Here is a 12228-nt window from a genome sequence, read left to right on the forward strand (position 1 = left end):
AAAAAAAAAAAAAAGTTATGAAAGTATAAAAGTATTATTCAAAAACTCAAAACTCAAATTCAAAAATTCAAAACATATATAACAACATATTATTCAGGGACACATATACATAGTAAAACTTTAAAAGAAAAGCAAACATAAAATTTAGGGCAGTGGCTCCCTGTGTAGTGGGAGCGCAGGGGGCTGCATATGAAGACATGTACGGGAATTCATAGTGGGCAGTGGGTACATGGGTAACCACTGGATCATTCTTTTGATACCTTAAACATCTTTAGAAATATTCTTTTTTGTCTATGTGACTGTTTTATGTGTCAGTTTGGCTATATAGTACCTACTTATTTAATCAAACAGTAATCTAAGTGTTGCTGTGAAAATATTTTATAGATGTGGTTAACATTTACAATCAGTTGATTTTAATGAAAAGATTAGACTCAGTGATAAAGTGGGCTGCATTTAATCAGTTGAAACATCTTAAGAGAATCTGAACGTCTTAAGAAATCTGAAGTTTCGCCGAGAAGAAGAAATTCTGCTTCTTGACTGCAGCCTCAACTCCTGCCTGGATTCCCAGGCTGCTGCCTGCTTAGATTTCAGACGTGCCAGCCTGCCTCCCACCGCCACATGAGCCAATTCCTTGAATCAGTTTATAAATTATATATATATATATTTTTTGTGTCTCCAGAGAACCCTGATACAATCTACTAAAAGAAGAAAAAGACCTGCCAATTTTATGACAAACTGAATACAAAAGGTAGAGTCAGAATAGAAGGATTTAAGCAACAGTGATGCGATGGGGGTGGTGGGGGGTGGGGAACAAAACTATGAATTTAGGGCACGGGATAAAAGCAAAGCACTGTCAAAAATAACTCAAAGTCTAAAAGTTCGAACTGGAATTAAATGACTCTTTGATGAGAAGGATAATAGCAGGTTTGACGGGCAAAATTTGGTGGTTTTGAGTGGAACGTGCAAGTAACATAAAAAACTAAAAAAAACCAGCAGAAAACAATAATGCAAATTCAGAATCAATTGAGAAAAGTCATGAATTTTTATTAGCTAAAACCCAGTATTTATCTAGTATACCACAAAGAATGTTTTTAAAAATTTTATGACACTTCTGTAAAATACCAGATTTTCAGAAGGCTAGCTCTGCCACCTAGTGCCACAGAATGTCAGACCACAACTGCTCCACGTGGTTGGCAGAGTCAGCCAGTTCAGAAGCAAATAACCGATATGTACACTCCTGATTAAGCTGACAAGGCTTTGCCAATCACCCGTAGAACAGTCCAATATTTAAATATTATACTTCACCATAATCTGATCTCTGCTTACTTATCCAGTCAAATTAATCATATAATTCAGCTACTCTGACAGAGGGAGAAAAGATATAAAAGGGGAGGAAGACAGAGGAATAAAGGAAAAGGCAGAGAAAACAGGCATCCAATTTAAAAAACTGACATATTAAATCATTAGGACTTATTTTCCAGCATCAATAAATGTTAAGTATTACAAGCAAATATCCACAAACTTTGCTGAATGGTTGAACTCAAAAATAAAAACACAAGTTTTTCTTACCTTAGCAGTTTTAATATAGTGGCTCAAAACTTCTGCTCTAATTTTTAATGTTTGAGCATGAAGAATCTCTCTAACAACCCAAAAGCTCACCTGCAAATAAAAATTAAATATAGTTGAATGGCATGATTCTTTACTCACTAGGATCAAATTAATGACAAGAGCTACTTGAAGAACTACTTGTAGCTGTTGAAAAACAATACTTTTTCTTTCCCTTGACTCACCACCAATCTTGGACATAACCAATCTTCAAATGTTGCATATACTTCACATATATAGGCAGACACTGGGAGAATCGTGCAAGCTCTAAGATCAGGCTTATAAAATATGCTACTTATAGCATGTTCTTCTGTGGCTGTGTGATCCCACACTGCCATTTATTTACATTGAGCAAAATCATAGCGTGAAGAATCTCAAGTATGGTTTTCTTGGTATAAATAAAATGAAATAAAATATCATAAAGAAAAATAAACGAGTCATTCTAAGAGTAAATTAAGATATTTTTAAAATTATACAGTGCTTTCTAGTTCAGTGAAACCTATCTTTATGATTTCTTTTAAAAAGCATTAAAAATCATTCTTGAGATTCATCACTAGATCTATAACATTACTAAATGTTCTATGCTGGTGAAAACAGGATGCTTATCATATGATAAAATGTTATATGTATGTAACATTTTAGTTCATGTACTATGAAAATAAAATCAAAGTACCAGCAGCTCAAATTTGTACAAATTTAAAAACAGGATGTAGTTAAGACATCTTACTGCAAAAGATGATGCCACTATCTCATATTTTTTCACCTATTTTTAGTGAGAAGTATTTCAGCTTTTACTTACAACTTTCATCAATAAACAAACTGTCACAATGCATACATTTTACAAATGAATATGCAGATGTAAAATGTATATGTTTTTAAAAAGCCATCTTCATGTTTGTTACCCTGTTTGGGCTACTACTAATGGTGATAATATCCCCGATTCTAATTAAGTTGACTTCTAAAATATACCTAGTGTTATACTTTAGATATTGTAACAACCTTAGCAATTATCGACTGTAAATACAATCTAAACTGCATGATCATTGACTTAATTAAATTTAATGTCAGACAAATTTTAAGACTAGGTGATTTTAAAACACGACCACAAATTGTCATTTCTCTCATTTAAAATTGGGGTATGTATCACCTCTGATTGAATCTGGACAGGCTTGTGAGTACTTTGATGAAGAGAGGATTAAAGAAATTAATGCTGACTTCTAGGACAAGGTCATGCTATAACATTCTCTCTGGGTCTCTAAACTACCATGTGAGAAGTCAACTATGCTGAGACCACCATGCTGAAAAAGGCTAAGTGTAGGTGCTTCTTGGTCAATAGTCCTCACTAAAGCCAACCCCGCTTAGAGTACTGACCCAGAATGACCACCACCAAGATAGTTTAATAAAATTACTGGACTTAAAAAAAAAATCTTGGCCATTGAGACAAAAAGAGAAAGTGATCTTTTAGAAAGCGGAAATTTACTTATTAACAGACTTTTCAACAGCAACACTCTCTCAAAAAAAAGGAACAATACATCAAATGTAATCAAAAGAAGAAAATTTTATACATAAGATAGGCAAACTTGCCAACAGGTAAGAACTCAGAGATTACTGTTCCAATGAGCCCTTCCTGAATAATCTACAGACAAATGGACTTTGGATAAGCAAAAGGACTAGGACCATCAACAGAAGGACAGTAGAATTAAACATACGCTTATTCACGGCACCAAGGCTAAATAAGGGTTAAAAGACGGTGCATCACACAATGCCTATATGCTCGGACAATACGTAGTACGATTATAAAAATCAGAACATCTATAAAAGATGTGTTTGTTCACAGTAGTATTATTAACATTAGTATCATTCTTCAGAGACTCACATGTAGGATAAAGCAAACGAGTGAGTTACAGGATACTGTAGCAGGCCCCGAGTTCCTCGGAAACACTCTGAACTACATTTGCATCCTCTGAAAGTCTACATTGAAAGGCAATGATTGTCAGACTGGATTAAAAAAAGGAAAACTCAACTATATGCTGTCTATGAGAGACTCATTTTAAAAATAAAGATGCAGCTAGAAAGAAGAGCCTTTTAGAGTGAACCTAACTTCTTTCAAATTTGCTACTTCAGATCTCCTGTTACCTTATGAGATTAGAGTAATGGAGTAATTAAGTAATGGAGCTTACTATAGGATCAATTGTGATCCAGAAGGATAAAAGCTTTTGGTACACTGTGACATACTGGACTCTGACAACTTTTTGGCTTACTTAAGGATAATATGAGTGCTTAAAATCCGAAGTCAATTTGTAGCTATTGTAATATGATGCATTTGTATGGCAAAGAAAAAACTCTTATTGTGATGATAAATTCTAACCACCTCAGAAAACCTTGAAAGCAACTGCTATATATCCTAAATGTGGAATTCAGTACTAGACATGTTTGCCCTGTGTCCCTGTTAATGGTTTACTCTAATTTTTAAAAACTTGAACCCACTTCCATTTTGGAAAATACAGTGAACCAAACAACCTGGGACACTATTTGCTATAAACCCCTAGAAATGCTGGGTTAAAGATAACTGTTGTTTTAGTATTATTTGTTAAGTATATACCTAACTTGAAAGGAAAATAACATTTCCCTAAAGGTCAAAAACGAAGAAAATAAGGGCAAAGTGGTGGTTAAAAGAAAGGGAGGATTTCCTCTTAGTAACACAGGGGCTTAGAATCTAATACTCTTTCAAAGATATAATACAAGGCCTCACACCTCTACCCGCCCCCCCATTTGTTTCTAAGAGATCTTCAAAGGGCTACAATTCTGGTGAAAAGGTACACTGAAACAATTCACCTCTAGATGATGTAGGCGATATAGATGAATGAGAAAAGTAAGTCATTCATAAGAATTTGTAACCTGCCCTGAGCTTGAATTTTCACTACAGAGAAGTAGGGATGTTCCCTAACCTAAACATTTAACATAAAGGGCAGGCAGTCTTAGGTCTGTGGCAGCCCTTGGTACAGGTGAAAGCGAAGAGTCTCCCAGAAGGGCCAGATCCTCAATCTAGGCAGCAGCGCAATTCCCACAGATAAAGCTTAAACGGATGTGTGAGCACTCAATCCAAATTACAAAATGCGTAAGAAAACAAACTACTGTGAATAAAGATCAATGGAAATAACAGAGATTTAGTACCCCAAGGATTTCAGATAATAATGCAGAAATTATAAAATATTGAAAATGATTTAAGAAATTAATAAGAAAAACTTGATACTAGTATAAAAGCACACAGATTTGAAACATATTACACTTTTGAAGAAAATGAATGAACTAAAATAGAGATGAGAAAATCACATAGAATGAGCACAAAGGGACAGATGTAAAATATGACAGGTTAAGAGACAGGTAGAAAAATGCCAAATTCTAACAAATTTCCAACCAATAGGAATTATAGAAGGAAAAAAGAGAGATCATGCAGAGACAATACTTGAAGAGATATTGGTTGAAAATATTCCAGAATTGATATAAAAAGTTAAAATATTCCTTAATGAAAAATTATATGTTGAGGAACTGAATTTCAGAAACTAAATATCAACATTTTATAAGCAACTCACATGATTAAATCTCCTTGTGAAAGCAACAGCATTTGGTGCAGAACTGTATTTTTCTTTTTTATTCCATCCACAACTTGAAAGCTCCTGGAAAATTAAGTCGAAAATTAAATATAAATTCAAGAAATAGCCCAGTTTTGTTATTTTAAGGGTTTCAAAACATTAAAGACAGTTGTGTCCCATCTAGAAATCGTATTCAATAGAACATAGCTAATATTATAAGCATTCGGTTAAGTCACAAAAGCAGATTTTATTAGTAGAATATAAGAGGGCACGATTACTTGTCTGTGAGGACACAGATAACTAGACTTCTACTCCACAGGCAGCTTGGTGGGTTCTTCTCTGAAGAGATCTGAGTTCCAAGAGGAAGGAAAGACCCACAGATGGTGAAAGCTGAGCATCCCGCACACAGAGTGAAGCCCATTCAATTGCCCAGAGCTTCCAAACAGCTTTCCAGTGCCTCACTCCTCGAGCTGACGGGTAGTAATCTGACAGATGAAGAAGCCTCTGATAAAAGGGCTCTTAATCCTCCACAAGGTCTGTCAATAGAATTAAAAAGGCTCAAGACCTTGGATGGAAAAAAATTAAATTTGTATTTTACACTAACCTCTGACTGAAATGACATTCCTCTCAATTATAAGTGTAGGCTACAGGATACAGAAGAATGAGCAACACGTGTGTCTTTGCCACTAATACAAATCATGTATTTTCATCTCACATTACAGTTGGTACAGATATCTCAAAAATATTCACACTCATCACTGCTTTAGAATTATCGCATCATTTCTAGATCTTAATGTTAACAAAAACACACATGTTACTGCATAATAGTTTAAAAAATATTTTGATGAGAGTATTTTAATGGAACTGATTTCCGCTGATTTAAAAACGGGGTTCAGTTCCACAGACTTCATTCAGTCTGCTAAAGGGGTCCAAGGTTCGCGGTAAGTTAAGAACTCTGCTGTGATATAACACCAACCACCAGAAAGAGACAGAATCTACAGGAAAAAAGAAAAAGGACTCAGGAAACTGAGTTAGGGCTGGGAACAAAAGAAAACTGAGAAAATAAAGAGATAAAATGATATTATTATTACTCTCAGATACATGAGAATAAATATTACTCACATTAGGCAAAAACAGAAGGATATAAAAAATATTCAGAGAAAAATATAGAGCTTTTAGAAATGAAAAATGTAGGAGAAATTTTAAAAATATACAGAATTGTGAGAGAAAGGTGACAAAATCTTGTAAACAATAAGCTAAAAGTAGGAGCAAAAATATTAAGTTCATTAGAACAGCCCGTAAGCATCAACATTCAAATAAGAAAAAGAATTTTAAGAAAGAACAGATAAAAATGGAGAAAAATAACTTATCAGAAAGAAAAAAAATGATTCAGGAGAATGTCACTGAACTTAAAGGACAGGAAAAGACCTGCCTAGTGCCTGTTACGATGGATTAAAAAAAAACAACCAAAAAACTCAAACCAAGTCGTAAGCATCTAAAACTGGCACATACTGGAGACAAAGATCATAAAATCTGTTCAATTAAAACAAAAACAAAAACAGATCAGACAGTATCAGATATCTCAGTAGCAACACTAGCAGTTAAAAGACAACTGAAATGATGCCTTCAAAATCCTAGAATTCTAAATCCAACAAAAATATCAAGTAAGTAGGAAAGTATGCTACAGTCATTTCAGACGAGAAAGTCTCAAGAGAATTTGTCTTCCATGTCCCCATTCTCAGAGAGCTAGTAGGATGTGTTCCCATCAAAATAAACCAGCAAATTAAGAAAAAGAAAAGCATGGGATCCAGGAAACTGAGAAACCAACATAGAAAGTATTTGCAATTCCCAGATTAACAGTAAAGGGAGATATTGAGACAAAGCTATGAGCAACAGTCCGGATAGTAAGCACCTCTGAGGACAGATTCTGACAGAGCTGCCTCTGAGAGATGAAACGCAGCATCTGAAGTGTTTAAACACATTGAGAAGACACATTCACTACATTCACTTCTGGCAGAAAAATTAGTGACAAGAACAGAGAAAGCTAAAGTTATTAGCTTAAGGAAAACAAAATTTAAGTAATCATGGCTCAACTGTAAAGAACAGTTGAGCTGCGATTACTTATTCATGTCGAAACTATGACATAACTATATGGGAAAGAGAAGAAAGTGAATTGTGCAAATGTCAGGGGAAGAGAATATAAGAGGGTGAAATCATCTTCTATAGTCGTCAGTAAATCAGATCCAAAGTTGGAAAATCAGAAACAATAGGCATTTAGATATATTATTTGAAAAATGGACATAATTCCTTGAAGGAGGAACAGCTCAGAGACTTAGACATGTGTGGGGCTCAGGATGGAGGCAGGAAGGGTGGGAGCAACCGGGCTTTGGTACTGCTGTATTATGTGCTCTGGATACCTGAAATATTTGACTTCTTAAACATGACACATACACATCTTCAACAAAATTTTTAAATGAAATAGAAACTAACAAAAAGGAATGACCTGAGTCAGGGAGAGGTTAGGAAACAGTTCTGACGACACCATGATACTCCAAGAGAAAGGTAAGGTTCCCGCGACCAGGGCGGGGTCAGGGGGTACGGAAAGAAGTGGCAGAGTCCAGGTATTTTGGAGGCAGCAGGACTTGGTCACAGACTGGAGCCCACGATGTAGGCTGAGAATGAGGCATCCAGAAGTGCTAAGGTTCTCAAGTTTCTGGCCTGAACAACTAAGATGAGGAACGCTGAGGAAAGAGACGACAGTTACCACTTCGACACAGTAGATACGCAGTAAATGCTCTGAAGATATGAATTACTTTTTTAAAACCTAAAATTAGATGACAAGTTTCAAATTTGAAATTTCTGAAGGAAAAAAAAAAACGACAGGAGCAACTTCACAGTAAAGAAAAAAAAAGGTCTGGTATTCAGCCTAGATATATGCTCATTTCACATTATCTCCCTACGCAGCCAGAAAATATTTCATGGAGATACTAACATAAAAATGACATTATATGATAATATATTAAAAGAGTCAAACTGCTAAAAAAATTTTGTTCTTTCTAAAAATTACAGCATATTTATACAACTATATAAAGATGCCATATTTTAGGACAAAATTCCTGGATAAATCCATAAATACTGAATTTGTCTTTAACCAATTAATATAATTTCCAAATGTATATTAATGCCATAATCAAAGTGTCTCTACCAAATTGCTGCTGAACGTATCAAACCACTCAAGGTTTGATAGAGTTCAACTCAATTACAGAGCTCTATGCATAAAAGGCGAATTTCATCTTTCTGTTGTAAGGGTACAATATAAATAATGAATATTCTTGCACCTTTTCTGACATTTGATCATTTCTTAAAAAATAGTCCTAGGTCTAAGATTATGAAGCTTTTCAAGGCTTTGATTGCCTGTCAAACTGCCCTCCTGAAATACAAAATCACACTATCGCTACCGAGTGTCAGTTTAACAACAGTCTTGTCAAAATTGGGTATATTTAATTCCCCTTCTATATATTAATACTTTAATTTCCCAACTGTAAGAGTAACTGTCTGTTAAGCATGCTTGTTAAACAGAGAGAAAATGGGTAGAGGAGTGCTGTGAATAGACTATAAACCCGCCACCTGAAGAAAAGCTATGCAAACATTTTCCCAGTCTTCTTTATGTACCTATGCGGGCCTTGTTTTTGTTTGTTTGTTTCAAGCAGCCAATACACTTGACCTTTTCTGTGTGATTTAATCTACTAATTTTTTGCTTAAAAAGTCTTCATCCTGAGAACAGATGTCTTAACAGCAGCAATAAAAATAATAGTTAACAATAATATACAGATCCATTGTGTGCCAGGCACATATCAACTCATTTGATCCTATCTTCATCATTATAGTTTATTATGATAAATCAGGAACCCAGACAAAAATATGAGTGAATTATGGCTTCATTTTTTTACATTAAAAAAATTTTAATGCTTTTGTGACTCCTCAAATAAATGCTAAGAGATTTTGAAAAATCCGTCCGATTCTTGGAACATTTCGACAGTATTAACTTAATGGAAAAATGCTTTGCCCCTTTAAGAAGATTCTGTTGGAAGTGGTGGGGAATGAATGTATCTGTAGACACTTTACTTGGGAGCAAACGGATTAAATTCCATCAAAGCCCTCCATTCAGAAGAAATTTGTAATTAGAAAATGTGAAGAAACAAGGTTTTCAAAAACCTCTTAAGATGGTAGTTTCTGCTTCAGAAAATATTTCCCCTTTGAGACACGTTACATTACTAGCCTATCTGACACAATAAACAATCCAAACTATAAGATGGAGAACAGACTGGTTTCTAAGGATGGTGGGGGGCAGGGCAGGAGTGGGATGGAGGTGGCTATCAAGGCGGAGACGGCGCAAGGGAGAGCTCTTTGTGGTGATGGAAAACTGCATCCGGACTGAGGTGGTGCTTAGACAAATCTACACATCCGGTAAAATGTCAGAACTACAGAGAATGTATTGTATAAATGTTCATTTTCTTGTTTTGATATTGAATTATACTTTTCTAAGTTGTAACTGTGGGGAAAACTCGGTGAAGGGTAAAATGTCCTTTCTGGACTATTTTTTTGCAACTTCCAACATACTACCGCAAAAGAAAAAGTTACAAAGCAACAGCAACGAAAATCCATTTAATGGATTATGAAGCTGCAATTGCACTGGACTTCAGGAGCTCACTCATCACCTTCCTCTTAAACCCTAGATGCATTTACGGCTAGCTGGCCTTCAAGGAATCCTGACCCACTTCACCTATACATCTCAACAGCCACTGGATTTCTCTGTCAGAAAAAAGCTGCTTTTCCCTTTGTCTTGATCTCTTTTTGTCTCAGACTCTAGGATCTTCCATCAAGTGACACTAGAATACAATCTAAGAAATAAATTCTCCTACCAGCGTCGCCTTGTATTTGACACTTATAGGCCTGGTCAAGAGTTATTCTATACTAAAACATCTCCCACGAACACCAAAACATTGAATGAAGTCAATTTAGTGATTCAAAAGATATTTTCTTAGGGTCTGACTTAAGAATAGGACTGATTTAAAGTGACTACGCTATGTAGATAAGCTTCCATTCGAGTAAAGGCTCAATGAAATACAGCCATCTCGATGCCTCTTAAAATTTGTTCGAATGGATTTAACTTGGTTTTTAAATCAGGCAGTAAAGAGAACTCTTCTAATAGTAATTCATACATATAAAGGCAATTCATTAATAGTCATGAAAAGTGTATTTGAAAGAATATTCATGGACTCGTTTTGAGCCATGAAACTGTTAAGCCCAGTTTTCAGCCGAGTTTATTTTGGAAGCTCACGGGAAGGCAACTGCCACAGCTGAGGATCACCGCCCCAGGAAAGAGCCACTGAACTTCACAGGGGCCACAGCTTCTCTTATGTCTCACAGGCGTGTTCTGTAACGTCAAATTCTCACTCTAACTTTCATCTTGTAAGTTCCAACACTCTCAAAAGGACTGTTCTAAGGGAGACGCCGTAGGGGCACCTAGAGGGAGAAGAAGAGGAGAGGCCAACACAGACCAGCCTGTGACAGGGCTGAGGGAAGAAAGAGACTGTGGGGAGGGGGTTCCTCCCAGGACGAAGGCAGTCTCGTGTGCAGAAGCGGGGAGCTGTAAGGGACATGGTGTGTCCGTCAGCACTCGGCCTATGTGGCCACAGATGCAGTCACAGATGAAGTCATCGCTGTGATTCCCGTACTTTAAATGAGAATAAGCTCTGAAACGATGTAACTCCAACGTAATATGGTAAACCAAGAACAGCACTTCTCGCTTCTAACGCAGCGGCCCACATTCCCTCCTCCCGGTACGGTAAAGCTGCTTCTATAACGCGATCGGACACAAGGCAGGCGCTGTCTGCTGCCCCCGATGCCACGCAATACCTGCTCTCCTCATTGACAGGTTCCTTCCTTATCTTCTCTAGTTCCGATCGAAGCCTGACCTTACCCCATGTCAACGAAGTTCGTGGTGATGACCAGAGTAACACAAACTGACAGAACAGCTGCCCCTCGCGTCTGACAGAACCATCAGTTTATTCCCGTCTATGAGAAAAATTCAAGTCTACATGTCTTCTCGGCTTTCTTCAAACCTCTTGCCATATTAACGGATTGTTCACATTTTAATTCTAATGTAAATGATAATTTTCATTGAACAGGACATTCTCAATGTGGAACTCTGGGAGTCACCAAGACTACAGTCTCTGCATACACAGGAAAAAGTCTGCAGCGAGAAAGCTCTACACGTACTGTTAGAAGTACCTCAACTTTAAGTTTCTCAGAAAAGGTTTAGTAAGGTTCAGATTACCTCTCATGTATGTACTTCTCATTTAGCCAGCATTTATCCTCAATCTCTAGTGCATCCCAGCGACACAGGAGGGCTTCATCTTCCTTTGTATTTAATGTCTGTTTATTGATATGATCTAAATGAGTTATTATATCGACTTACCAGAACAAATAATAAAGTGTGGACTTCCTTCGAGTGTCATACATGTCAGAGGATTTTCAGAGCCTGCCACGTTATGGGCACTTGAGACCCTCACAGGAGGGGCAAACATTATCCAGTGTTACGACTACTGTACCGCTCCCTCCTTACTTAAGACTTAACGAAGGCGCCAAAGAATCGTTTCTGGAGAGAAAACATGACGGGAGGCAAATTCCGTCATGACTCATCTTGTGCTGGATAACACGAGTGTTCATTCTGAGGATAAACGCCACCGTTAGGATGAACGAGGTGATGCCTTTGGAAGAAATACAAGCTTTGCAGAGCAAGAGAATTCAGAACAGACAAAAAACAGAAACAAACAAACAAACAAAAACTATGAATGTAATCAAACGGAAAAACCTTCAGAATACAGTCACCACTTCCTCAGCATCGAAGGACTCACACTTGAGGGAAGCTCTACAGATGTGTGAGAACTTTCTCAAAGAACCAAACTTTCATGATCGTGAAATCATTCTGGGGAAACCTATCTAAATAGGAAATGTGGGAAAACTT

General features: G+C 36.6%; 1 protein-coding gene across 3 annotated transcripts in view; it reads right to left on the reverse strand.

The window, feature by feature from the left end:
- The window catches only part of RALGPS2 (Ral GEF with PH domain and SH3 binding motif 2), a 124278-nt gene that overhangs the window by 74294 nt on the left and 37756 nt on the right, over positions 1–12228 (reverse strand). For all 3 annotated transcript variants that reach the window (XM_039881385.1, XM_039881386.1, XM_039881387.1), the window contains 2 exons: positions 5199–5282; positions 1570–1659 (listed from right to left, as the gene is read on the reverse strand). In XM_039881385.1, the coding sequence (XP_039737319.1) occupies positions 1570–1659; positions 5199–5282 (174 nt within the window). The remainder of the gene's footprint in view (positions 1–1569; positions 1660–5198; positions 5283–12228) is intronic.

This window comes from Pteropus medius, unplaced genomic scaffold (assembly GCF_902729225.1).
Source record: "Pteropus medius unplaced genomic scaffold, Ma_sr-lr_union100, whole genome shotgun sequence".
Lineage (NCBI taxonomy): Eukaryota > Metazoa > Chordata > Mammalia > Chiroptera > Pteropodidae > Pteropus > Pteropus medius.